This window comes from Dunckerocampus dactyliophorus, chromosome 1, assembly GCF_027744805.1.
Source record: "Dunckerocampus dactyliophorus isolate RoL2022-P2 chromosome 1, RoL_Ddac_1.1, whole genome shotgun sequence".
In the NCBI taxonomy this organism is placed as follows: Eukaryota; Metazoa; Chordata; class Actinopteri; order Syngnathiformes; family Syngnathidae; genus Dunckerocampus; species Dunckerocampus dactyliophorus.
Window position 1 is genome coordinate 30,314,200 of NC_072819.1, and position 27,518 is coordinate 30,341,717.

The 27,518-nt window shown below is 41.5% G+C and overlaps 2 protein-coding genes across 4 annotated transcripts; one reads left to right on the forward strand and one right to left on the reverse strand.

The window, feature by feature from the left end:
- Positions 1-487: 487 nt before the first annotated feature.
- lhfpl5b (LHFPL tetraspan subfamily member 5b) lies at positions 488-3,165 on the forward strand. The gene is made up of 3 exons (XM_054782702.1): positions 488-896; positions 1,714-1,950; positions 2,751-3,165. The coding sequence occupies exons 1-3, from the start codon at positions 488-490 to the stop codon at positions 2,759-2,761; spliced, it is 657 nt and encodes a 218-aa protein (XP_054638677.1). The 3' UTR covers positions 2,762-3,165.
- On the reverse strand, positions 1,449-27,432 carry srpk1a (SRSF protein kinase 1a). Of its 3 annotated transcripts, XM_054782690.1 has the most exons (17): positions 27,345-27,432; positions 26,699-26,753; positions 17,443-17,570; positions 12,843-12,951; positions 12,658-12,745; positions 12,450-12,537; positions 11,605-11,711; positions 11,160-11,325; positions 11,050-11,075; positions 10,734-10,959; positions 10,221-10,586; positions 10,004-10,104; positions 8,105-8,212; positions 7,853-7,922; positions 6,122-6,214; positions 4,226-4,422; positions 1,450-4,054 (listed from the first exon to the last, which is right to left on the reverse strand). In XM_054782690.1, the coding sequence occupies exons 1-16, from the start codon at positions 27,355-27,357 to the stop codon at positions 4,238-4,240; spliced, it is 1,929 nt and encodes a 642-aa protein (XP_054638665.1). In that variant the 5' UTR covers positions 27,358-27,432; the 3' UTR covers positions 1,450-4,054; positions 4,226-4,237. The 3 variants fall into 3 exon arrangements, with proteins under 3 accessions (XP_054638646.1, XP_054638665.1, XP_054638655.1); XM_054782671.1 differs by lacking the exon at positions 6,122-6,214 and adding an exon at positions 6,528-6,620 and having other exon boundaries at positions 1,449-4,422; XM_054782680.1 differs by having other exon boundaries at positions 1,451-4,422.
- Between the last annotated feature and the right edge of the window lie 86 nt (positions 27,433-27,518).

The following is a 27,518-nucleotide window of genomic DNA, read 5'->3' on the forward strand; positions in this document are numbered from 1 at the left end:
AAATCATTGAATATCTACATTGTGCAATAATTCCAAAGAAAAACGATTTTTAATATATATATATATATATAATTATTCATGAAGAGTGGACGTCAACTGCAGCGGTGTCTGCTTCATCATTGTTTTTTTTTTGTTTTGTTTTTTTCCCACCCTGTCCTGTCCAGCCTTTAAAGCAGATAGAATTGTAGATCTAAATGCCGTCAAGTACTCAACAGATTTACTCTGCCAGGGAGAAGTTAGCTTCATCATTGAAATGATTCATCAGTGAGTTGTGTTGATGATTGTGAAGAAATGTGAATGAAAGCACATTTAAGAGAGCAGCTTTCCTGCGACAACAGCGTGTGACGTCACGGCGCTGTCCATGGTGCTGGATGCTGGCACAGGTCAGTCAATGCAAAGCAGCAGTGACTGCAACAGGTGTTTGTCACAGAAAGACTATTTTATTTTATACATTAAATATTGAGATTAATTTATTGGATAAACGAAAATGGACCTGCTCCCGGCCCAGGAAGCTGCCAAAATCTACCACACCAACTACGTGAGAAACTCCCGGGCCATAGGCGTCATGTGGGGTGTGTTCACCATCTGCTTCGTCATCATCACGGTGGTGGTCTTCATTCAGCCTTTCTGGATCGGGGACAGCGTCAACACCCCCCAGGCTGGATACTTCGGTCTCTTTCACTACTGCATCGGCAATGCGCTCACAACGGAACTCATCTGCAGGGGCAGCCTGCTGGACTTCGGCTCAATCCCGTCTCCGGCCTTCCGCACGGCGATGTTCTTCGTGGGCACGTCCATGCTACTGGTGGTTGGCACCATGGTATGCTTCAGCCTCTTCTTCTTCTGTAACGCCGGCAGCGTCTACAAGATCTGTGCCTGGATGCAGCTGGCCGCGGGTAAAGTTAAGGAAGTGTTTCAGTAGTAATTAAGGTCACGTGTTTATGGTCTGTTCCGTATGATGGACACGTTCTATTTCATTCTATTTGGTATTGGTCTAACACACCAATGGGCATACCCCAATAAAAATGTGCATATTACAACTGCAAAGGCAGCTTTTAGACTGGATATTATAACATTGTGAGGGGGGGTAGCGAATGAAGTGATCATAGCATCTTAATTGTATTTGAATCAGCAAACATTTCAACATGTTACACTCACGTGTGTGAGAGGTGAGCGTGACTCACTCAACTCTCGGGTTGCAGGCGTGGTTTGTGCACATCTCTGAATGTTGTTATTCACTGTGGACGCCAGCCAGCTAAGGCTCCAGTTTCAGTTTCTTGACACCTCTCATGGGGCTTTGGTTACAGGTAACATGATCAGGTGTGGCTTAAACAAAATATCTGCACCTTCAACAATACAACTGGAGGATGGCAGGAAAGGTAGCGACAACGACAAAGAACTATAAAGTGCAAGAAAATCACATTTTAATGCTAGTAACAATGGCATAAACCTGGCATGAACCTCTCATTAAATGAGGGTTATTTAACATTAAATGACTTCCATAACAGTACATCATGCAAACAGCACCGGTGAGATTCCTCTTCTGCACCATAAATACAACTTTCAGCCCTTAATGGGGGTGTTTTATGTCTTATTCTGCAGCTGGGGCTCAAAAGTTCGTTCCTTATAAACATTTATCAACGTTAGTGTTCACATGGGGTAATTACTGCAACACAATGCCTTCTCTTTTTTTCCCTTCCTCTTCCCCCGCAGCTGTTTTGATGGTGATGGGCTGTTTGATCTACCCGGATGGCTGGGACGCCCCGGAGGTGAAGGAGATGTGTGGCCAGAAGACTGATAAGTACAGCCTGGGGGACTGCACGGTGCGCTGGGCCTACATCTTGGCCATCATCAGCATCTTGGATGCACTACTCTTAGCCTTTCTGTCCTTCACTCTTGGTAACCGGCAGGACAAACTGCTGCCAGAAGACTTTGAGTTGGAGGGGGCAGGTAGGAGTCATTTTAACTTAAGAAGGGGACATATTGCTCCTCTGTACTGGATTGAAAGGATAAGTGTAAAAGAATCCGTGTTAGTTCACATTTACAGAATGAAACAGACATGAAGCATTTCCACCTATTTTCTTCACCTATCCTGGGTCCCGGGGAGGCTCAAGCCTCCCCCAGCTCTTCTGTCAATCACAGGGATGCCACATAGAGACAAAGGATAAATCTACAGCTAATGTAGAGCCTGCAATGAAGACTCTACACACCTTTTTGGATTGTGGGGGCAAATTAGTACTTATGGAGAGGGGAGAGAACAGGGAAAACACACAACTCCCTCCACACAGAAGTCCAAGCTGACACATTCAAACCCAGAGGCACAAGTTTCAACCACCGCCATGGTTATGGTTTATGTACAGCAGCTCACAAAACACTTTCCAGTGTTGCAGTACATTTTGGAATTCAAGTTTACCTCAGTGAACCATGCACAGACACCCAATGCCAGTAACATTCATGCATCCCCAGACCATGATGCTTCAACCGCCACAAACACCACTTTTTGGTACTCACTTGTTGCCAGCTATTTAGATAATAACGGTTATGTTTTCTCAGTGGATAGTAAATCTATACTGCTAAACTGTAGAGGCTGTACCTGCACACCCTACTCTAAAGTATATCCACATTTCACTTCATGAATGTATTGTCCCTTAAAGGTATACTTTATGTGAGATCCTGTACATTCATTTAACACTAAATCATAAAAAAAGGCCCTGTCATATTTCTAATAAAAATATCTTTTCATTTCACAGAAAACCCCTAAAGCGAGCAGGCCTCAAGCAGCAGGACTTGGATGCATGCTGAAGACCTTCAAATATGCCTTACAGAGCATTCTAGTGGACCCTGTTATTAAACTAAACAAAACTATAGTTAGGTTTTCATTAAGCAGAATGGAAGTGTCACACTGCCGATATTTGACACTAAAAACTTAACAGTTCAGAGAAGCAAACTGGACACAGTGGCGTGTTCTGTAGGCAACATCTATTTTATTCTACAATGTGTTGTACAGTTTCACTCACACAACTCTATGTACTTTTGGATTACGTTGACATGACCAGTTCCTAACAGAATGGACTTCCACGCTCACAATAAAAGGTGGTATTATTGATGAGTTGGCCACACATACAACCAAGCACAAACATCTTCCATCCATTTATTAAAACACAGCTACCCAGCTAAATCACTTTAGCTATATGATTTGTTAAAAACTGTACATAACTGTAATATATATAAAGGCAAACTCTTTGGTACAAATATATACAGTTGTCACTTTTTTTCCTTTTCAATGTTCTTATTTTGTTGTGTTAAATCACTCAATTCCTGATGGTTTTTTTGTTTTTTTTTATAAGACTAATACCGGTCAGATCTCCATTATTTCACTTTTATTGAATCTTGCAGGTTTGGAAGCAGTGGAAAAATGTCAATTGGCAAATCCTTTCTGAGTACACATTCAGTTGAATACAGTACAAACACAATATCAACGCTACTGGTCAATTCAGCTCATCTACAGAGAAGACTGCTATGCAGACGAAAAAAGACTAAAATAAAGTTCCATTTGTGAATTACCGTATTTGCACAGTTTTCAATGGAATATTGATTGAAAGGGTTTTGCAAATTGCATCTATTATTATTCGTACTACTATTTAACTATTGCACAACATGACATTTGATGAATGACGGTTTGTGCATCAGCAAACTCCAATGCCTCACTACACACGACTGTCGGGAGAAATGCTGTTTGAACGTTACCATAATCAGTGTAAAGGTCAGCCCCATGTGCAATTTCCTAAGCTTTCTTTACAAATACAAAATGTGTATCATACATGTTTAATAGAAGATAAAAGAATGTTTTAAAAGAAAAAAAAACAGCACTAATGAAACTGTATGAAGGGGTCCTTTTTGTGGGGACATGGCTACATATCCTTGAGTTTGGGGTATTAGTGCAGGAGTGTAACAAACAAGGATGAGTCACTGGCAGTACAATACCAGGTCTGCTCAGTTGTGTGGGCGCATGGAGCATAGCAGTAGAAGCCAACCAAGTAACATCACCATCGCACTGAGAAAAGAACCAACAAATACAAAGCAAACATACAGACGCATTAGCTCCAAAACGAGAACATAAAACAAAACAAAAAGAAATAAATATTCATATGATATGCCCAAACTGGAAAGTGATCTGTTGCAGTCTCTGGAGAGAAAGAGAGGAAGGTAAGAAAGGTGCAATTACTGGAGGTCTCCACTAGAGGGCCAGCCAGGGGTGGCGCAGGCAATCTGCAGCCGTGGCTCTCTTCTCAGGGATCAGCTCCAACATGGGAAGTAGGAAGTCGGTGAAGCACTCTGCTTCTTCACGGGGCCATTCGTACTTGTCCACCAGTACCTCCAGCAGCCCCCACGGCTTCAGCTTGGTGATGTGTTTCAGGTCCCCTGCAGGCAGTAGGATAAGTCAGTGAGCTGGGCACCAAATGTGGACCCTCAGAATGCTTCCAAAAGACTGCTCAAAGTAGATACGGAAATGAACGTAATGTCTATTCATCTTAAAGGTGCTGCTCCTCTTCGACTCCAAATTAGACTACTTTACCAAAAAAAAAAAAAAAAAGTAACACCACCACCGGCTAGCAGATGTTGCCAATAGTGGTTTAAAAAGCAGACTGAACAAATAAATGTCCATGTTTGTCACAGTATGAAGTTAAACTTGAACCAAATGATTGCGGTTCACGGCTTTCACTCACCATTATCTGTGTCACATGTGCACATTAACAAGCAGTTTCAAAGAAGCAACTGACAGTTTGGAGTCTTTTTGTGGTTATGATAGCTAACATTAGTAGCTAAACTTTGCCAAATCGCTATCATTAGCCGTCACAAATATACCTAACGCTTGTGCATGTCTATGTGAGGTGTGACTTGCAATGTCGGCCCAGGAAGAAGGTGGAATTCAAAAGTTAGCACCGCCACAATGCAGTACCTAATCAAGACAGACAGCACCTTTACATGACATGAGTGTATAGGTTTCCCTCAACATTCTCCATCCATCTATCAGTCGAAGCTAATTTAAGTGTAAAAAGCTATTCAAGTTACTGTGATAAATAAAATGAAGGCAGGAAATATAATTATAATACATAAAAACTTTACCCTTGATAATTACCCCTTTCAGTTCAGTTATCAGCTCATTTATATTATTATGGCTGTTAGTGCAACTTTCCTCTTTGGTATATCATACTGACACTAAGCGACCGACTGGCACCAATTTCTTGAGAGAACAGCAACCAGCCGATCCCTAACGTATATAAAAACCCATCTTATCTACGTCCTCAAAGGTCAGACTGACAGCTAGCAATTGAGCTAAGGCTAAAGCAAAAACTAGCCGGAGCAAAGAGACAGGCAGCGGCTTGTTGTTAGCACTTATGAGCAGTGAAAAGAGCAAAGCTACTATGAGAAAAATTATGGCGTTCATAGCATTGGAGGACCAGCCATTTTCGGTCACTGTGCAGTTTATTTTTGGGAAGAGGCTCAAATCAAGTCTGCAGTGTAACCTGTTGTGCAAGTTTTATTTATTTTTAAAATGTAAAAAAAAAATATATATATATAAAATAAAATAAAATACTAGCAGGAACTGACATAATTTAGTAGTTTGGACAGCAATTCTTTAAACTTTTCATTTACATATGAAAGAACCACCTCATGTGCAGTTAAAACAAAAAATTTAAGCCAAAATTGGAATCCGTAGGTCAGGCTTTTGAAAGATCAGTGACAAGCCAGAAAATGATAATCGGTGCACCCAGATACCTTTCTGAAAGTGTACACAGACAAAACCCCCAAAAAAGGAAGAAAAAAAAATCCAAATAGAATGGGCAGGCAAGATAACGCTGAACTATTTTGTCTTTGGTTCTAGATTTTTGTTCTACTTCTGGATCATACTTTTATCATCAACATCATCATCATCATATCGGGGTGAATTCAGAGTTCAATCAAGAAATTATTCAAGTTCTGAAGTCTACTGTGACAACATTGCTAAATACATATACAGTATTGTACAACCTCACATTGTAAAAAATAAATAAATAAATATAAACAGTGTAAAATAATATTCCTGGGAATACATCTGGTATGATTTTGATACATTTACCTTTCTTGGTGAAAAAATCCTTGGAATATTTGCCGTTCATTATGAGTTTACGTGGGACACTCCCCAGCAGCTCAATGATCAGGGCTATATGGTCTACATGGCAGAGGCGCCGCATACAGTTGCAAGAGGAGAAAGACAGACAAAACAACAAACACATTGATGAGAAAGTGTCCTGCTCACTGGCCCACTCTGAGTGTGCGGGTTGCGGGCTGAGGAAGAGGAGGCTGACAGCACACATAGGTGCCTATGTTTAGAGATTGTGTAACTTAGCACAATCATCAGACAAGGGTTGTTACACTCCTGAAGGGGTTCTCCCCCACACAGCGTGTCAACTTTATAATAATCTATCTCATCTTCCACCCGTCCACCGTCCCCAAAGTAGGCCATTGACAGAGGACTGATGTACCTCTCTTTGTGAAGTATTCCTGTGAGTATTTCCCACTCAGAGCATAGTGGCGAGGAATTTTACCAAGCAACTCAATCATGAGAGCAAGGTGGTCTGGAGACAAGGCCCGTCAGGAATAGAGCAACATGAAAGGGGTTCATCAAGGATGTGGAGAGAAGACGAGATGGCAAAAAGTCATGTGGAATGCTCGACAATGAATGATGACAGACTGACATAAGCGGCACATGTATGGGAGGTCTAATGTTATAAAAGGCAGACGTATTTTTAACAGCATTTGAACAAACAGGAACTTTTCACTGAAGGCTTTAAATAACGGATATGCTTACTAATCAAGTCTAGCCACACAATGTGCTAATACATCCTTTCCCCCCAGTTGCCTTCAGGGAGACACAGGACCCTTTAAGGTTCAACTGTCAGGTCCACAGGTGACAAATATACTAATTTAACAGCAATTTAATGAACTGGAGTGTAGGTTATCTACTTGTACAAAAAAAATAAATCAATGAAAGAAGATCAGTTGAGATTTGCAAGCTATAACATGTTGACATAAAACTTCTAAAGAAGCAGTGGACTGAGGCCAAATCCTATCTTGGCCTCTCACAATGCAAGGACTAATTAATCAGACTGGGACTGAGGAAGAATGAATGCATAGCCAACAGAACCAAACACATCAGCATGTCACACAGGAAGTTAAAGACCAATCATGCAGGAGAACAAGTTGTAGTAATGTTTTGTCAAGGGCTGACAAGTTCAGTGCCTGTAATTAAAAAAACCCTGCTTCAGAACGTGAGCATGAACTAAACAATCAATGTGAGTGCAAACCAGACAATCTGCAGCAAAATCAAGTCAGTACAGAAATAATTAGAGTAGGATTTGATCCAAAATTAACATAAAAAGAAAGCATAGGGCAAGGAGACATGCAGCATGAGAAGATGAGGAAGATGAAGAGAGAAGACAAGGAGATGGCCCTGTCTCCAGTTTCAAGTGTTAGAGGGGGAAAAACCAACAGGAATGGTAACACTCATCACACGATCATTAATCAGTATTTCTGTATGTGCACTTAAGATGAAACCAACTTTTAATGGAGTAATAGTGGAATATCTTTATAACAATGACATTTAAGCTCAGTGCATTTACCTGGTCACATGTCATGATTACAGTGAAATCTCTGACGGATGTAGTCATATTCTGAACAGGAAATAAGTTCCAAGTTCCCCGTAATGCAAAGTAAGTCTTATCGGGCTAATATGTATATATTCAAAAAACAGCTATAATATATAGCAAATACAAACAGAGAAAGCAAATTTGAGTCTGCATAATAATACCTTCATCCCTGGAATAATCTTCGCCAGAATGTGGTTCGAACAAGTAGTCTCCTGTGGCAAGCTCAAAGGCCTAAGGCAACAACAATAACGTAATCAACACAAGAATTCATAGAGCAGACAGGCCTGAACTACCAGAACCCTCCCCTACTCTCTGCAGATGAATTGGTGTCAAGGCCTTGTCAGGGTGGACGAGTTTAATATCTATTTGACTTTAATGTCATGCAATTACTAATGTTCGGTCCAGTCTCTCACCATGCAGGCTGTGCTCCAGATATCCGCTGGTGTGCTGTAACCAGCACCGATGAGTACCTCTAACGACCGGTACTGCCGTGTCTGGATGTCTTCAGTAAAGTGCTTGTGCTGATAGAAAGAGAACACAAGAATTAAAAAAAAATCACAATTTTCTCTGTAACACTGAGGAAAAGAGAGTGGGGTGTAAAGAAAGGCATTTACGCAAGAAAAACGCAAGAAAAAGTGACAACTCAAAACCCAGGGCATAACAGTATAGGTAGGCTCGTACAATCTAAAGAGATCAATACAAACATGCTTTCCATAAAAATAATCATGTTTATTTCTGTTATTTCCAATGGTGAACTAAAGTGCATCCTCAGTGGTCCGTTGCACGACAGCAGGATTCAGACATCCGGGTTAAATGACTGAGCTGAGTTTAAGCAATCCAAACAAGAGCATCTAGGCTTAAGTGGTTGCACAGCCAGGTGAAACAAATCCCGTATCAGTGTATACACGTATCTTCTTTAAATAGACCCCGCTATCGAGCACAGAGTCACCGATTCACCATAACCTCATTTATGTACAATGATCAAAATTAATCCTTTAAGCGCCAAAGTTGCAAAATTGCGACAAGCAACATTGCTGAATTTAACAAGCCATTTCTGCAAATATGGTGCCTCATGTAGTTAATACTTTACACCAGCAGATGGCAAACATCTGTAACCTCAATCTGAGCAACATTTGTGGGCATTTCTATGCAAAGCTCACAGACTTTGAAGCTCCTTGTGTGTGGGGCAGTGAGTTGGCTTGCCATGACAGTCTACATGCAGCATACTTGAGCTTTGCTAAACCGTGTTCGAGGTGGCAAGAGGGGATGTGGTGGGGTGTCAAAACACTACTAATGGTGGGAGCTAGCGGGAATGTAAAAAAAAAAAAAAGAAAAAAAAAAAAACAGAAATAACTGCATACGCGAGAGCCCTCAGCAAAAAATACATGCTAATAGATAGATATGACCTGAGAATACAATGACTTGGATGAATGAGAATATTTACAGGCAAAATAGATACTTTATATGTATAATAGCAGTTATAATAGCTGTTGAGGCAGCAGTGGTGTTGAAGATCCCGCTGTAAATGACGATGATGATGATGATGACGGCTGGTTTTGCTTGAGAGATGAGGAAGAGTATCACAAGTGGATCACACTTTTTGATGAGCCTTTTGATTAACCTGTTGGTTCTAAGCCTGGTGACGTCATAATGTACATTAGATGAGTACATTTACTCACATCACAAACTTTGCGTCATACTGATGATTTTTCTAATTTACAGAATGACTATCTCTAACCATTTTCAAGCTACAACCTTTTCAAATAGTAATGTCAAAACTGAAAAAAAAAACTCTGCCGCAGTGGGTGTAGTTGATCGCAATAATAGTGTAGTGGGCAATTGAATAACTACAGTATTGGTTTCCGTTTATGGTAACGGCTGATTGAGATAAGGGATGAGATTAAATAGATTCTGGTCTCCATGGTAACCGATGACATAACATACCCCACTCTCCACTATCCCACTTATGTGCAACCAGATAACAGATAAATTGAGCCAGAATAACCAAGATATGCCCGCTTAAACCCTTATCCTAGTTTTGTGCAATGTGCCCCAGGTGTTTCGAATATCTTTGTTAGCTAAAACTGTACCAAAATGGTAGCTACATTATATCTCTTGTATTGGGTCTCATTAGATTGTACCCATTGTACATAATGTTGTGACCTGTAAGTGATTATCATCATTAGTAAAAAAGCAAAAACAGAACAAATAATATCACAAACATTCCTATTCTGGTATCTGGATAACAATGAATGTATCTGTGTCTGGACGTGTACGAAGGAAATCCCTCAGGTCATAAGCGGACTACTCACCACCCAGCAGGCATTTCCCAGGTCTGCAATCTTGACCTTGATCTTGTTTGCGTTGATTGGCTCAAGGGGGTTAACTAGCAGGGATCCTGCCGTTAACTTGCCTAGAACATAACAGGCAGGTAGATAAAAGAAAGCTTGGGAAAACATCGATGCGCTGAAGTCAATCAACACCACAACTCGTGTTTGCATAAATTGCGACTAGATTTGTCTGACTGACCGTTTTGCAGACTTTCCTCGCTTGTATATTGACAGTCAGGCACATCCTCTCTCTCCTCCTGACAAATGTTCAGTTTTAGCTCTCCTTCCTGCAGCTCAGCTGAAAAGTGTCTTGCTCTTGTTACCCCACTGCAGTGAGCACCTTCAATGTCAGTGTCTCGCTCCTTGAGGTCAGCAGGATACAAACCATTGCAGACAGAGCGGACAGGAAATCCCTGGTGTTTTTTATCCACAACGGCACACTGCTCTGAGGGACCAGTGTTGCCATTATGTTGGTCCTCCTCCCTCCAACTTGGTGGCCTTTGCTCCACCTCCACATGGCCATTACAGTTCAACACGGACAACCCATCTGCATTCACACTGCTCTCTGAAAGCATCAGGAAAGGACAACCATTTTTCACATGACTCATTCCAGAGACTGCATCACTCTAATAAAGCTACTGGTATGACAAAACTTGGACAAGAGGCAAACAAGCAAAAGAAGCACACAACTCTCCGTCAGGCTGGTTCTTACCCGCCGTTTCTTCGTTCCCCACGTCCTGCATGGACATCTGTCTGAGAGGAGCACAAGCCCGACCCTTTGGAGACAGCGGCTCTTCATCAGCATCCTCATCTTCCTCACGTGGCTCTGTGGTCTTCTCCATCTCCTCCAGGTCCATGATGCACTTTTCTAGCAATGCGGCCTGTCGCTTTTGCTTCTTTTTTAACTTTTTCTTCTTGTTTTTTGACATTTTGACCGTCTGTTGAGGAAAGTGTATAATTGTGTTTGTGCATCTTAATGAGGTATTGAACAGTATTAAAAATTAAATGAGGTAGACAAAGTTATTCACCTGTTTTGGAGCAGGAGCAGTGCTAACTGTAAAATAAAGGATTACATTTAGTTACATCACTGTTAATGTTTTTTACGAAAGTCTGCATATATGAGAAGTGTCTCTCATACTTGCAGAGCCGGAGGGGGGTGGCGCTCCTGACCGCTGCCATTCTGTAGCTTCTGCTGCCAGCTTCCGAACATAAGGCTCATCAACACTCATTAGGATATTCTCTGGCTTTATGTCTGTGTGGATGATCTCACACTTTGTGTGCAAGTAGTCGAGGCCTTGAAGAACCTGTAAGTAAAGTTACTCCTTTCTGTTAAGTCAGTGTGATTTGTCACCCTTCTAAAATACATTTTTGTCTCTGCTCTTATAACGGATTTCATTATATTCAGTGTAGCTAATAAAGTGTTTGGGGAGTATGCCTTTTTATAAGATTCAAAATGAATATATCAATGCTAAATGCAGGTTTGGACAGTATATGGGTCATAAAATAGTATAACTTGAACCCACAACACCGTGACGTCTCCTCCCCACATAATGGCGTAACAATGCGTGTTTGACTGTGCTTACCTGTCTGATGATGCTTTTTACACAAGGAAGGGGCAAACCCTGGTAATTGGATTTAATGATCCACTTTAATAAGTGATGCCCCAAAACCTCAAATACCATGCAGACGTCTGAATAGAAAACGTTAAGATCATAACAATACAACATACAAAAAAAATTGAACATCAATAGTAATATACATTCTTAGATCTGTAGCAATTCACTTACTTGAGTAATTTATCATTTACTCCAGTGGTTCTCAACTGTTTTACAAGTAACCGTTGCAGAGTATTATTTTTCAGCTAAATATGCCTAACCTGAGAAAAGCATTTTTGTTTGGGAAAAAAAAAAAAAAAAAAAAGTAAAACAGCGCTGTGGCATGGGTATCCAAAAAAGTACACATCGTGTTCTTGTTTGAAACATTTGGAAATAAAAATATTATAAAATAACTTACATTGTAAAGAAATAAATAACTTAATTGCAAATTATATGCCGTCTTTTGGGAAGATAATAAAGATGTGTCACAAGAACAGAAACACAATTTTTGTGAATGAATATTATGAATATTCTTTAAGGGTCACTGATAGTTGAGTGGTACACATGGCTGACTTGTGCAGCCAGCGTGGGATTCGCTCCCACTGTGTCTGTAGTGTAGGTGTGAATAGTAATGGTTGTCTGTCTGTCTGCCTTTCGTCCACAGTCAACGGGGTGGGTGGAAGGACAAATATTCATGAAACCACATATGAAAACTTTCTATGATACAAATTTGAAAACCTCTTTCAGGGTGAGGTAAGGTCAAAGATGCAATTAATCTGATCAAATCGGCATCAGGCTGGGTCAGGTATGCGATAAATAGCTATAAAGGATACGAGTTCCATTAACACCAGAGATCTTGAAGTCATCCAACATCTGGACCACCATCTCCCTTTTAGGATCGTTAGGGTCTGAGTTTCTCACCTGGGCACAAAGAACCAGAATAAGCACATAAAAAAACCTCAATGTTCTTTTGTGGTCATAAAAACCGTATTTCGCACAAGGCAAACACGCTTAACTGACCTTTTCAACTTGTTTACTTACAGATTTCAGAAGTTTGATCTCGTCTACAGCTGTTTCTGTGTAGTGCTCTGCGCTCTTTACCACCTTCATCGCAACAAACCTCTTCATCCTGCAACACACAAGGCAAATAAGCACCAACATCGCTCCACTATTTGCATGTAAAAAAATGCAAAAAAGAAAATACAGTATATAGCAAAGTTTCATACTGGATGTCCCGAGCAAGCCACACTGTGGAGAAGTGGCCCCAGCCCAGTTTCCGGATGACATGATATTTTCCATTGTACAGGTCGCCTACTTTTACATGATGGTAGCCCCCTGGAAGAAAAAAACATTTGGAAGTTCACTTGTCAATGAGCATACAGTAGGTCAATGAAGCCAGAATTACGGTAATTGAGGGTGTCACGAGACACATATGGCTGGCATGTGGCTGTTATGTTTTTTTTTTTGTTTTTTTTTTAACCAGAGTTCAACATCTGTCGTTGTGTTAATGTCCTAGCAGAACCTGTAGTAATTCTACATGTGGACACTACTTCCTGCTTCCACACTAAAGCTTAGTTTACACTTGAACGCATTTTGCATGCCAATGACTAGGGATGTCCCGATTCGATATTGATATCGGGCTGATATCAGCAAAAAACACAAAATCGGATAATATCGGCCTGCATGTCAAATCTCCAATACTGGCACTCCAAGCAGTCCATTCCATAGTCCACCCCACCGCGTCCGGATAGAGCAATGATCACAACAACAGTGTTTCCTAGCGTGCTAACAAAGTAGCAAGGGGAAGGATGATGTCAGCCGTGTGGCAGTAAAAAGATGCTGCTGCTGCTGCTGCTGAGTGCAATACTTGTCATGCACAAGTTTCCCATGGTGGCACAGAACTGGGAAGTTTAATACGACCAACCTCATCGTGAACAGGAAGTGAGATTAGACGGTAAACTCCCACGGGACGCTTAGCTTTAACAGAAAAGAACGAAAGTAATGTCGGGTTTAAATGTTTCATTGATTACCTCAAAACTCACTATATTACGCCTTGCTGCCAGAAAAAAGTGGATGAAATTATACTCCACATGCATAAAAAAAATGTGAGTTTATTCTCATAACTACTGATGCTGTCTATTCTCCAAGTAATATCACTTGATCAAGCCTTTTCTAACATTACACACTACACAAGTCATCAAAGTATGTTTCATTCGTGCTTCTCTAATATTCCACACGACAAAGTAAATAAAGTGCATACGATTCGTGTTAATATCGGCTCAATTTCGGTATCGGCCTATATTCAAGGCTGCAATATCTGTATCAGGACACCCCTACCAATGACGTGCCAATAAGTAAATTGGTCGTAAGCAGGTTTGAAGAATGTGTAACTGTGCTGGTCGGAAAGAACATTTTGAAATGCTCAAAATTTGTGGCACGCATAATTTCTGTGAACTAGTCATGAACGCAACGCGCACGCACCACAACCTATGTGCAACCAATGCGAGCGGTGCGTATCAAAGTGCGTCTCCTTCACATGAATGGGTTAACTTTTCCACCAACTCTTGGAACAAGGCAGGGGGAATTCTCAAGTACTTAATTTCTGTATCCTCTTGGATGCTCCTTGTGAATTTCTGTTAATAACTAAATCACAATGCCCAAAGCAATGTATTCTAGCCAGCAATTTCACCTCTCCCACACTGTACATGCCTTCTTTTTTCTAGTTTATGCCTGAATTACTGCTCTTTACGCATTTTCCTTCTGCAGCAGCAAGAAAATACTGTATACTTACCTTGCTTTTCTGCAATTAGAGTTTCTTCTCCGGAGTTCAACATCTTGTAGATCCCTTGCAAATTGAGGAATTTGCAAGGGACAAAGCAGGACCAAATAATGCCATTACTGCTTCAAGAAGGCGGAAAGTGGTGGTGACTAGGGCTGCAGCTTTCCAATATTTTAGTAATTGAGTATTCCACAAATTTTTTATTTTTTTTTTTTTGGTTAAGCGAGTACTGTAAATTCTGGTGCATAAGCCACTACTTTTTCCTCAAACTTTGAACCTTGCGGCTTATACACCGGTGCGGCTAACATATGGCTAAAACGACATTTCCCATGATGCTTAGTGTTGTCATGTTCCAATGTTGTGACATCTCCTATACTTCAGAACTACTACTAATCATTTAAATATGCATTTGGGAAAACATTATTACTAAATAGTCCATCATAAGGGGAAAAAAAAAAAAAAAATTCAGAAAACCAAAAAACGCTGAGAAGCCACCATTCTCGGATTTTGCTTAGCCTGTTGCTCTCGTTGAGGGGAGCCAGGTATCAGGTAGGCACACACTGCAGTTTACAGTGAGCAGCAACATGCACAATTTATACTAGAATCAAATGTAAAACATTGTTGGATTTGGATTATTCAATAAACATCATAAATATACCACCAAGATTGCAAAGCCTTTGTGCAGCAATCGAGTTGACACATACCTGCATCTGCAGGGGGGATCCACCCACTATGATGACTTGGCTGCCACAAAGGTGCCACTGTATTGTGGTTCTTAAGAAGTCCAGAGGATAACTCCAACAGAAATAATGGGTAATATCCAAGAATTTCCCAACATAAACCTTACGTAATGTACATAGCGCCACAGGCGTACACATCATGTCCGCTCACATATACTACACAACAATAGAAATACCGATACAATAAAGCATATACAACTGAACAAAATGCTGTGCTGTTCTCTTGGAGATTAATTAAGTATCCATCTAACACTCACTGACTACCGAAAATAAACAACCAGATGTAGACCTCCTTCTTCTTGTTGATTACGGTGGGTCGCAACCAATGTTTAGGTGCATACCACCACCTACTGTACCGGAAAGTAGACGCGGTGCCCGGATGAAGAAACGTTCTTGTTTATGGCAGGTTGCATCCAACATTTAGGTGCATACCACCACCTACTGTACTGGAATGTGAACGCTGTGCCCAGATGTAAACGCGTTTTTCTTCTTGATGGATGGAAAGCCTAATGAAGGAATGACTGACAGAGTGGTACAGCAAGTGGCCAGGGGAATTTTTTTTCCGCCAAGAAATCCTTCACAAAAACTGACAGCATGCCAAGAACAACATTTGCACAAGTCTGCCGCTGGATCCTTACAGCATGTACCAGTATAAAACATAAAAAAACACCATCATCAGCGTGTTTCAGAAGGCTGGACGACTGCCGGATGAAGAGGAGGAAGATACAGCGACGTGAAGAGAAAGAGAGAGAGACCGATGTGTGTGTGTGTGTGTGTGTGTGTGAGACGAAGGAATTATGATGCAGTTCAATTCTGACACAGAAGAGGAAGACTTTAGTGGTTTTAGTTCCCAAGACAGTGGCGATGAATTACTTTTCTTTTACTGTTATTCATGTTACACGCACTCGGCACTGTTTAACAACCGTAGCCGTGTACCGTTTTGAAATGTTCCTAGCTGCAATGTTTAATTAGCAGTGTACTTGTACTTAGCCGTGTTCTGCACCGTTAAAAAAAAATCTTTGTCTAACATCCTTCTGTGCACTAAATATCCCTTTTTATGACATGCACACCTGCGGCTTATACACTGGTGTGGCTCATTTAGTGGGTGCAGTTTATACACCAGTGTGGCTTATAGACCGGAATTTACATTAATCGGAAAAAAAAACATTTTTGCTTGGTTAAAGTACAATTATAAATACACACAACAAAATAAAACATTTCAGTAAATGATGAATGACCAGTTGGTTAAATTTTTTAGACAATCAACCGTTTTATTTTTTAAATTCACACTGTGCATAGGAACAAACCGTATTTTCTTGGGTCTGATGGACTGCATGATGGTGCTTCTGTATATGAATTTATCCATCCCAGACTAACTTTTACTGGAAAAGGGGATAATTACTTTACTAAGATATTACTAAGACAAAATTACATACTACATTATGTTGATGGCTGTGCATTTACAAATCCTAAACTTAGACAGGCTGACTAGAAATAAGACAACTATTCTTCATAAGATAGAGTTTTTGCAGTGTTTAAAGTAAAATTAAGACACCTGTAGTGGAACACATTACTTTCAACTAACACTTCATTGTTCTCTGCGCTGTGTTTTGGCAGATGAAAAAAAATCCTGTATGAAGTCATGTTACCATCGTAGTAAACTGCCACCCATTCGACAGTAGTCATAATTAAAGAGAAAGCTACCGCTTCACACGGCTAACGATTATTTTTTGTGATCGAGGAACTCAAATTATTCGAACCCCTAGTGGTGACGATACATACCCATGCAAGTACAATGTGCAAACGATGTTTGCTTGTAATGACAGCATTGGTGAGTTTGTTTGTGCGTTTGTAATGGTGACCTGTGTTTCACTCCATTTAGTAACATAGATTGCTTTGACTTCACTCTTCCACCAGATGTCACTAATGTTTCACTGAAGCACCAAAGCTCCGAATCTGTTCAGGAAAGCCTCAAAGCTTCATGAGGCTTAAACCAAGTCCCCACTGAAGGCCCAGGTACCAAAGGCACTGTCCGCCACTGCAAAGCGGCCACCTCAAACACTGGCTAAATTGGCAAAAAAAAATTAAGCAATTGAAAGTGCATCGGCAACTACGTCTTTCTTGTTAACTGTTAATGGTAAAAAAATAAATAAATAAAAAAAAAATTAAAAAATGGAATTCTAAAACATAACACGGAATATACTACATTTGGAAAAAAAATAAAACTGAATTTGGTAAAAAAGCAAACAGACTTCATAGGGCCCTATAATTTCATTAATGGTCTGAATTAACAAAGGCAGGAGTCACCTTTGCAGTAGTCATTGGGATCTTCCTGCTCTTCATCATCAGAGCCGAGGATCTCCTCAGGTTCTTCAGGTTCCTGATGCGAGGCTTCTTGTTGGGGCTGCTGACGACTTCTGGGATTTGCCGGCTGCCTGTTAGACAAACACATGCATAACACCAAAATTTTGATATTGATCTCTCTGCATTTTATCCTCATGTGCAAGTGTCTTCTTCTACCAAAGATCTGTCAAGGAATCTCAAAAGTCAATTTAACATTTAACAAAAGTTTAATACATTCAACCACACCCAAACGCAACCTGCTTCAATGTATTATTGTTTCCAACCATAACAAAACACACAGACAACTTGATGGACCAGAAAGTAATCCACCGTCCATCCACCTTCTTCCGCTTATCCGAAGTCGTGTCGCTTCCCTCTTCCTGGCTCCTTCGTCCAGCTCCTTCCGCCGGATCTCAAGGCAATCCCAGGCCAGTTGAGAGACAGTCTCTCCAACGTGTCCTGCGTCTTCCCGGTCGGACGTGCCCTGAACACCTCCCCAGGAAGGCGTCCGGGAGGTATCCTGACCAGATGCCTGAGCCACCTCATCTGGCTCCTCTCAATGTGGAGGAACAGCGGTTCTACTTCGACTTCGAGTTTCTCCCGGATGACAGTGCTTCTCACCTTTCCTCGAAGGGAGAGCCCAAGCACCCTACAAGAAAACTCATTTCGGTCGCTTGTACCCACGCTCTTGTCCTTTTGGTCACTACCCAAAGTTGATGACCATAGGTGAGGGTAGGAACGTAGATAGACCGGTAAATTGAGAGCTTTGCCTTTTGACTCAGCTCCGTCTTCACTAGAAGGGAACAATGCAGAGTCCGCATCACTGCAGACACTGCACCAATCCGCTTGTCGACTTCACGTTCCATCCTTCCCTCACTCGTCAACAAGGTGCTGATTCTCAACAGGACCACAACTGCAAAAAGCAGAGACCCAATCCTGCAGCCACCAAACCGGAACCCCTCAACACCCTACTTGCACCTAGAAATTCTGTCCATAAAAGTAAAGGGCAGAGTCCAACAGTCACGGCAAACAGGTCTGACTTATTGCCGGCAATGCGAATCAAACTGACACCGGTCATACAGGTAACGAACCGCCTGAATTAGGTGGTCCGGTACCTCATAGTCCCAGAGTCCTCCCCACAGAATTCCTCAAAAGAACATGATCAAATGCCTTCTGCAAGTCCACAAAACACATGTAGACTGGTTTACCAAACTCCAATGCAGCCTCAAGAACCCTGCCAAGAGTGTAGAGCTGGTCCACAGTTCCACGATGAAAACCACACTGCTCCTCCTGAACCCGAGATTCAACTATCCGGCGGATCCTCCTCTCCAAAACCCCTAAATAGACCTAACCAGGAAGGCTGAGAAGTTTGATCCCACGATAGTTCGAACACACCCTCCGGTCCCCTTTATTAAAAAGGGGGACCACCATCCCAGTCTCTGCAATATTTCATTATAAACAAATCAGAGAATCAAAAGGGTTTGCTAATGTTTAACATCACCATATGCTGCTTTTATATATCTATAAACTCTTCCCTCACCCACCCCCCATGTCCGCTGGTAGGATGGGTGTCTGTTCACCTCAAGCTCGGGTCCTCTACAAGAGACCTGGGAGCTTGAGGGTCCTGCGCAGTATCTTAGCTGTTCCTGGGACTGCGCTCTTGTGAACAGAGATGGCTGATGTTTCTCCAGGTATCTGCAGGAGCCACTTCTCTAGTGTGGGGGACACGGCCCCCAGTGCTCATATTACCACGGGCACCACTGTTGTGTTCACCTTCCAGGCTCTCTCCAGCTCTTCCTTGAGCCCTTGGTATTTCTCTAGTTTCTCGTGTTCCTTTTTCCTGATATTGCCACCAATGGGAATGGCTACATCCATCACAATGGCTGTCCTCTGCTGCTTATCCATGATCATGATGTCCGGTTGGTTGGCCACAACCATTTTATCGGTCTGTATTCGTAAGTCCCCCAGGATCTTAGCCCTCTCATTTTCCACCACCTTGGGAGGTGTTTCCCATTGCAATCTAGGGATCTCCAGTCCATATTCTGCACAGATGTTTCTGTACACTATACCGGCTACTTGGTTAGGGCGTTCCATGTATTCTTTTCCTGCCAGTATCTTCCACCCTGCTATTAGGTGCTGGACTGTTTCAGGGGCCTCTTTGCACAGCCTGCACCTGAGATCCTGCCTGGTGTGGTGGATCTGGGCCTCTATTGCTCTGGTGCTCAAGGCCTGCTCCTGTGCTGCCATGATTATCGCCTCTGTGCTGTCCTCCAGTCCAGCCCTCTCTAACCATTGGTAGGACTTGTTCATATCCGCCACTTCAGCTATCTGTCGGTGGTACATCCCATGCAGGGGTTTATCCTCCCATGATGGTTCCTCCAACTCCTTTTCCAGTTTTCACTGCCTGAGGCATTCACTAAGTGCTTCATCTCTTGGGGCCATCTTCCTGATGTACGCGTGGAGCTTGGATGTTTCGTCTTGGATAGTGGTCCTGATGCTCACTAATACTCCGCCTCCCTCTTTGCGCTTATTCTGGATACTGGATTTGGGGTGGAACGCCTCTGTGCATGGTGGGCAGCTTCCGTGTTTTAACATCTGTGGTCTGAACTTCCTCCTTTGGCCAACTTATTATCCCGGCAGGGTATCTGATCACTGGCAGGGCATAGCTGTTAATTGCCTGGATCTTGTTCTTACCATTGAGCTGACTTCTCAAGACTTGCCTTACACGTTGCAGATACTTGACCGTTGCAGCTTTCCTTGTGGCCTCTTCATGGTTACCATTTGCCTGTGGTATTCCAAGGCACTTGTAGCTCTCCTCAACATCTACTATTCTGCCCTCTGGAAGTGCACGCCCTCTGTATGGACTAGCTTCTCTGTTTTTGTAACCATTCGGCTACATTTCTCCAGTCCGAATGACATTCCGATGTCCCGCTGTAGATCCTGGTGGTGTGGATCAGTGAGTCAATGTCGCCATTTGTGTAGGAAGTATATATATAATACACATCTCACACACATATACACACACACTGTATAAGCACGCACACACACACACATAGTAAAGCCACACAGGCTGATATTACAGTACTTCCAAGGAGATTAAAGCTGCTCATCACTGTGGGAGGGTGGAGACCAGATCACATTTAAGTAACTGCTTAGCTGTTCTGCTCAGCCTCACCCACAAGCCAGTGATTATCAAATAACACTCATGCCACTTCATATGTGACAATAGTGTCATATTTTTCATGTATATCCCTCACACTGCAGTGCAGCAGCACCATCAGATTTTAATGAAATTTCAGTTGCAGATAAATAATAACCAATTGACTGCAAGCCATTGTCAGAGCAGAGAGTGACATACTGCAAGGGTTTCTGGGCATTTTTGCTGAACTTTCAAGACCCACAGAATATTGAGTTTTAGGGCCACATAAACATTGAAACTACCTAAAGAAACTTTAGACTCTTCTTTCATCAGGAAAAAAAAGCCTAGCCTTTTTCGGTCTTTAGATATTGGCGGTAGAACATGGGGTAGTTTCAGCAGAAACACCTGATTTTAACCAAAAAACAGAGAAAACAAGCTTTTTCTGCAGAGAAGCAAATTCAAGCAGAGTGACGGTGGGGTGAATATGCTGGATATGGGGATGAATACCTGCTGCTGACCGATCCAGACGGCAGCCACTCATCAGAAGTTCTGAGTCAGACGACTCTGAACTGCTTCCGGTGTCAGGCTCCGGTGTCGTGCCACATGGCTCAGCAACGCTAACCACCAGCTTGTTGCTTCGGCTGCCACTGTCAACTGCATTTGTGTCTACATCACCTACAGCACCTCTATCTTTCGCGATCGCGTCACTACTAAAGACAGATCCACCGCAAGACAAGCTCTGTGACAGTGTTAGCTGCCTGTATTGTTTGTCTTCGCTCAATTTCTGTATGTGTTTAGCCATTTGCCTCTCCCAACCCACAATCCGTCTTCTTCGTAGACAATCTGTCGCTGCCGGTTGGAGGAAAACAGAACTGTTGCCCCTACTGAAACAGAAATACGTTGCCTACAAGTCAGAAATTCACACACAAGATGAAGACTTTGATCTGTAGCTCCCGCAAAAAAAAACAAAAGACATCAATAGACGTCTTTGGCATTTAAAGAGTTAAAGTGAATTAATATCCTATTCACACACCTTTTATCTTGTCCTGAAGCCCTGATCCAAGAGTTTCAAAGGCTTAAAGTTGGACTTAACATTCAAAGCAGTCATATGAGTAGATGCAGTTTAACACTCAGTAGAAATCCGATGAGGAAGAAGGAATAACCTACCTAACATGTATACGAATGAAAATACACCCGATATCCTAAGAAAAAATTGCATTTTTAAGGAAGTGGTACGTCTCCACGGACCCCTCTCCAAACCAAGCACACATGCACAGTGTCAAATTTTTGCATCACGAAAGTGCGGGTTTTGTAACATTGCTAGTCTCTGGGCCAAATACAATCAAAGGTTATTGTTAAGTCTTACCTGTGATATGTTATTCCCTGGGATTTGGTTTGCAGCACATGAATGAGGCATGTTCCCCGCTATGACGTTGACATACGACTCAGCGCTCGATGCTGCGTTTACATATATGTCTATGATCTACCTCGCTCACTACTAGCGGTGTTTTGACAACCCACCACGTCCTGCAAACAAAACATCGGCTCAAGTACTCAAGTATATGCTACGTGGTGACTGTTAAGGCGACAGCCATGTTGCTTGTGGTGGTTAGAGGGCCATATCGGCTTCTATTATAATGGAAAGAAAACGATACCCATACATTTGTATGCTAATATCGGGCCAATAATATCAGTGGGCCGATATAATCGGACATCCCATATACACACACACCCACACATTAGGGACACACCTTCTTGCAGTGTTTCCTTCCTCCCAACCAAACTGTGTAATTTACTCCACCCCCGGCCCTCCTCCAGGTACACCTCCGGTTGAGCCCACTCCGCTGTGATTGGTCATACTCCCAAGCTCTCCCAAAGACTTCTGGACAGCTGCCGAACCCCTTTTGTCCGATTAATTACACAAAATAAACACAGCTAGGACACTGGTAAACTGTTACTTACAGCTTGCTGTTCTGACTCTTCAACACAACCAAGTAACAAAGGAAACGCGTTGGATTTCATCAACAGTTTGACGGATAGTCCAGCTTCGTATTGGCTCATGTTCACAAAACAGTCCCGTGTGAAGTGCCGTTGACGGATGAGCAAATTTTTCTCTTGCTGGCCGGGAATAAGCAACTCCAACCGCTTCTACCTGATGCTTGCCTCTTTAGGTGTCCCGAACAAACATTTCCTGGGAGACATACGTGCTAACACCGTCAACAGAGCAGAGTGAAGCGCAGTGGGGGGAGCATGCCCATATAAGGAAGTCCTGGTTGCACTGACGTCAGTGGAACGCTGTGTTTAAAAAAATAAAAAATTAAAAAACAGCGTGCAGAGCCGTCCAAAACTGCTTTCCGGTCTCACTTCCAAATGCGCAAATCTCATTGCCTGACGCATTGGCATCGTTTAACAAGAGAATACAACATTGTAACAACATTTATAGGTCAGAAAAGAGGAAAAGTAGAATATGTCCCCATTAATTATGAGAAGTATAGTCTAGTACTTACCAAGTCTTATCATAAGCAAAAAGGTGTAGGAAAGACTTTGTTAGTTCTTAAAAAGTCAAACCAGGTCATACTGTATCTTTTCAGTAACAAAGAACTACAGACCAATACTATACTGCCACTTAATAGAGAAAACTGTACACAAATTCAAAGCAACCAGTTCCTCTATTCCAGGGGTTCTCAACTGGTCTCATCCTTGGACCCACAATTTTCCATGACCATTAAAAGACTATCCACACGGAAACCTTTTCAAGTCAAAGCCGCACAGTATTTTATCATTTCAGCCTCTCATCTACACGGGAACGGCGTTCTGGGTGACCTGAAAAAGTATTTTTTGAAAATGGCTTCCAGGGTGGGAAAATCTGAGAACGGCGGCTTACGGTTGTCGCGCATACAGGCAATACAAAAAATGATGACGTCACCGACTCACTGCACCCTCGTCGCAGTCACAACGACAAACATAATAGCTGAATATTTCGACGTACATGACTCACCCTAGTTGACATTCTCCTCATATTTTGTTGTCTTATACTCCATAATGACTCGCAAAAGGCTATTTTATTTAAAAATAGCCTTGAAAACACATGCATGTCATCATGTTAAACCAAAATACACTCAATTACAAAATATATTTCAGAGCTCAATATTAAGAGGAGGAATGTTACCTACAAAAAAAGTAAGTAACAAAATGACAGGCGTAAGATGCCAGTCAAAAATATATTTCCTACATATTTGCATTTAAAAAAAAAAAAGATTCCATACTATTAATTACACAAAATATTCTAATGTAATTTTTGACCTGTTGTCAAAACCAGCTAAGAAACACCGTTGTATTCCGTACTAGTGCAAAGAATTTGCAACATGAATACAAATGCGCAATTAAATTTTCCAAATCTCCTGGTTGCATACATTGAACACTAATTTGCTGCTGCGCCTCCGCTCAAATTGTGACAGCTGCTCTTCAGCGTTCACTATGGCAGTAGCAAAGTGCCATGCAGTGTTGCTGTTATTTTGTAGTTACTCATCTCTGAACATCATTGTAATTCATGCACATTAGTTTCTACCATAGACATCATACACCAGGGTTAAAGGAAACCTGCACTTTTTGGTGGGAATTTTGCCCATCATCCACAATCCTTATGAGACATGAACACACATTTCTCTTTTCTGTGCATTCTAAAGCTATAAAAAACGATAAGAGACAGCTCATAACTGCATGTAATGGCACACACCTATGTCGCCTACACAGACTGCTATTAAAACACCTCCAAAAACCTCCAACAAAGTTTTATGGTTTTATATACGTAGTAACAGGTTCATTCATGATAACATGTAATACTTACAGTATTTTGCCTTATTTTGGTCCTTTTAAGCATTACCGAAACTTCCTTCCTGGGCGCATTGATTTCACATAGGAACATAGAAACGAACGCCTACAACTAGCATTAAATTTTCCAAACTGAAAAACAAAATCAGCAGCAGCTCCAATATGTAGCGTTACGTTTTGGTAGCGGCTTCAGGCATTGAGAGCTTGCCGCTGGTGGGTTGCGGGCGTGGTGGTAAAGCTAGTCACTAGTTGGCTAGCAGCTAGCCTATGTGGTGTGGCAAGGTGTCAATAAGGCAGTAACATAGTTCGATTGGCGTTAACAATGTTAATAATAATAATAATAATAATAATAATAACACTGTAGTTTGCTTAATATGCATGTCACATTATATGTAAATGAAGTGTTGTTGGCGCTTTTTAGAGTTATTTTCAGAAGGTTTTATAGTTGGAATTTTATAGTGTGTCCCATTACGTACATTCTTAGCCGCGTCCTTTTAGCTGTTTTTATATCTTTAGAACGCAGACAAGAGAGAAAGACGAGCTAAAAAAAAACAAATGAGAAAGAAAGTAATTGAGATCTATCAGTCTGGACAAGGTTATAAAGTAGGGGTGTAACGATTCGTTTTAATAACGATTCGATTCCTAACACAGTTCATGGTTGCCGATAAGATTCAAGAACGATTTCGGTTCATTTGGAACGATACGATCCGAAACGATTCAGTAACTTTAAAGTGATTCAGTAACTCTTTAGCCAAAAATTCAAGCAGTGTGACTGTGAAATAAATACCTGGATACTGGACAGTGCCGGTGAAGTTTCCTAGATTCAAGTTGGTTTTTGTAAGGTAATCATGTATAAAATATTAATAATGCTAATTTATTTAATAATTTATCGATGACTACAAAAAATTAGTTAAAAATGCAATACAAAATGTGAATAAACATAGGTTGGTATAGCCTGCCATGATTAATTATTGACTTTAAATAGTGCAATCCAAACCTACACTTTGCACCCTAAGGTGGGGGACATTATGCAAACTCCTCAGCAAATGAATGTGGTATGTTATCTTCAATTAGGTGTTGAGACTTTCTCACCTGTACGGGCTGATGGCAACAGGGGCTTTTTTTGTGCTGATAATCCTCCTGACCAGAGCAGCCATTTGAAAGAACGGTGCAGCAACTTGCAAGCAATGGGATAGGTCCTCCATCTTGATGACGCGGCTTAACAGATACACCGAACAGAATACCGTGGTGTGGTGGGTTTATGATAAGTTTTGATAATGACACCAAACCGGGAAAGCAAACAGATAATTTGCATGTGAAGTGATGGCAGATGGCATCACTGAAGTAAGGAAGTAAGTGTAAGGAAACGTGGGAGTGCAAAAGACGAATATGTAAGAAATGCGAGGGTAAATTTGTGACAAAACAGATTTTTTTAAAAAGTCCGGCTTCCCAGCCTTTCCTCTCTTCTTGCCAAGGTTGCCCAACCAGTTACAGTATTAGGTTTAGGGGGCAATTACTTTTTCTACACAGGGCCATGTAGGTTTGGATTATTTTCTCCCTTAATAATAAAAAGTTTCATTTAAAAACTGCATGCTGCATGTTGTGTTCAGTTGTGTTGTCATTGACTACTATTTTAATTTGTTTGATGATCTGGAACATTTAAGTGTGACAAACATGCAAAAAAATAAATAAATCAGGAAGGGCGCCAACATTTTTTCACCCCAGACAGACATAAGGATTGTGGATGATGGGCAAAATTCCCCCAAAGAGTGCAGTTTTCCTTTCAACGCAATACATACAGTTTTCAATGAAACACCATGCTTCGGTGGGCTGATGTGGGCTCCTTCGTTCTCTCGTTTTAAATATAGCCCAGGCTATTACATAAGAACTCCACAGAATGCTATTGATGGCATGATTAGCAGAAAGTTAAATAAACTAAAACAATCAGTATTGGTTGACATTTTAATTTTTGGTTTCTTCTCTAAATACAAGCATTGCTTTGTTGTTTACGCACACTGGTCAATACAGAACTTATAAAAGGATTCTTTACATATTTTAAGTGCTACAGAAAGAAGAAATTAAGTAAAACCTTTTCAATAATAGTACAGTCGTTGGACAGACATGACTGCAAGGATTCAGCGAATTTGCAATGCAAAAAACTGTACCACTAGAATGCAACCCACGTGTCAAACAAGGATATCAACGGAGCACAGTGTTTATAACAGTAAGCAACAACAAATAAAATCTCACTTTTTGCAGGGCTTCTTGGCTTTACCACGCTTTTTCCTCGCCTGAAGAGCCAAAACTGTGAAAATAAGAAGCAGATTATTTCAGTTATGGTTTTGCTTGAGCTGGCGAGCTAATATACCCAACTAAAACGTCGATACACACCAAAACCACCGCGAAAACTACAAAGGTGTTCTTTTATTTTACTTTCATTTGCATCCACCCTTATTTAAAATAAAAACCCAACTCATACTGTCAGGGTGGTGGTCAATCAAGTTGATATTGTTACTGGAGCTATTTCACATTACACCACTGTAAACTACCCACCCAGTTGCCGCGGTCACTGACACCGTAAGGTTGTCGTTTAGCAAGTACAGAGAGTCGTATGAATAATGGCACGGAGATTTAAATGAGGGCATGTTAATGTCGATGTAAAAGGTGGCGTGAATGTAACAGAGAGAGCCAGAAGCCTCTGTGGCTAGCTAATCCTGACACGGCTAATGCTAGCTCGCCGCGGCTAACAGTACGTGACAGTCTTCTTCAATTAAACCATTTACAAGCGTTCGTGTCCAATCAACCTTTCTGTACACACTGAAGCACCGAACACAGTGGCATCATGCTCGTTGGTTAATGCTACGCATACAAAGTGCAGCGGTGGGAAACGTTTTACCTTTCCTCTCCATGTTGGCTGGAGCTTAGCTGTTAGCCACACCACCAGTGACCGAATATTCCACGCATGCGCACTGATTCACAGAGGGGTGCGACTTCAGCCGTACGTCAAACCTTGGATTTTTACGACAATAAACATACTGCAATTATAACTTCTTTAAAGTGTTCTTATTTC

Bases quoted from the DNA above. Each gene is read 5' to 3' on its own strand.
- lhfpl5b (XM_054782702.1), top strand. From the start codon at position 488: ATGGACCTGCTCCCGGCCCAGGAAGCTGCCAAAATCTACCACACCAAC. The intron at 897-1,713 runs GTAAAGTTAAGG...CTTCCCCCGCAG, and splicing joins CTGGATGCAGCTGGCCGCGG to CTGTTTTGATGGTGATGGGC.
- srpk1a (XM_054782671.1), bottom strand. The intron at 10,105-10,220 runs GTCAGTCAGACA...GTTATGTTCTAG, and splicing joins CGAGGAAAGTCTGCAAAACG to GCAAGTTAACGGCAGGATCC. The intron at 7,923-8,104 runs GTGAGAGACTGG...TTGTTGCCTTAG, and splicing joins TCTGGAGCACAGCCTGCATG to GCCTTTGAGCTTGCCACAGG.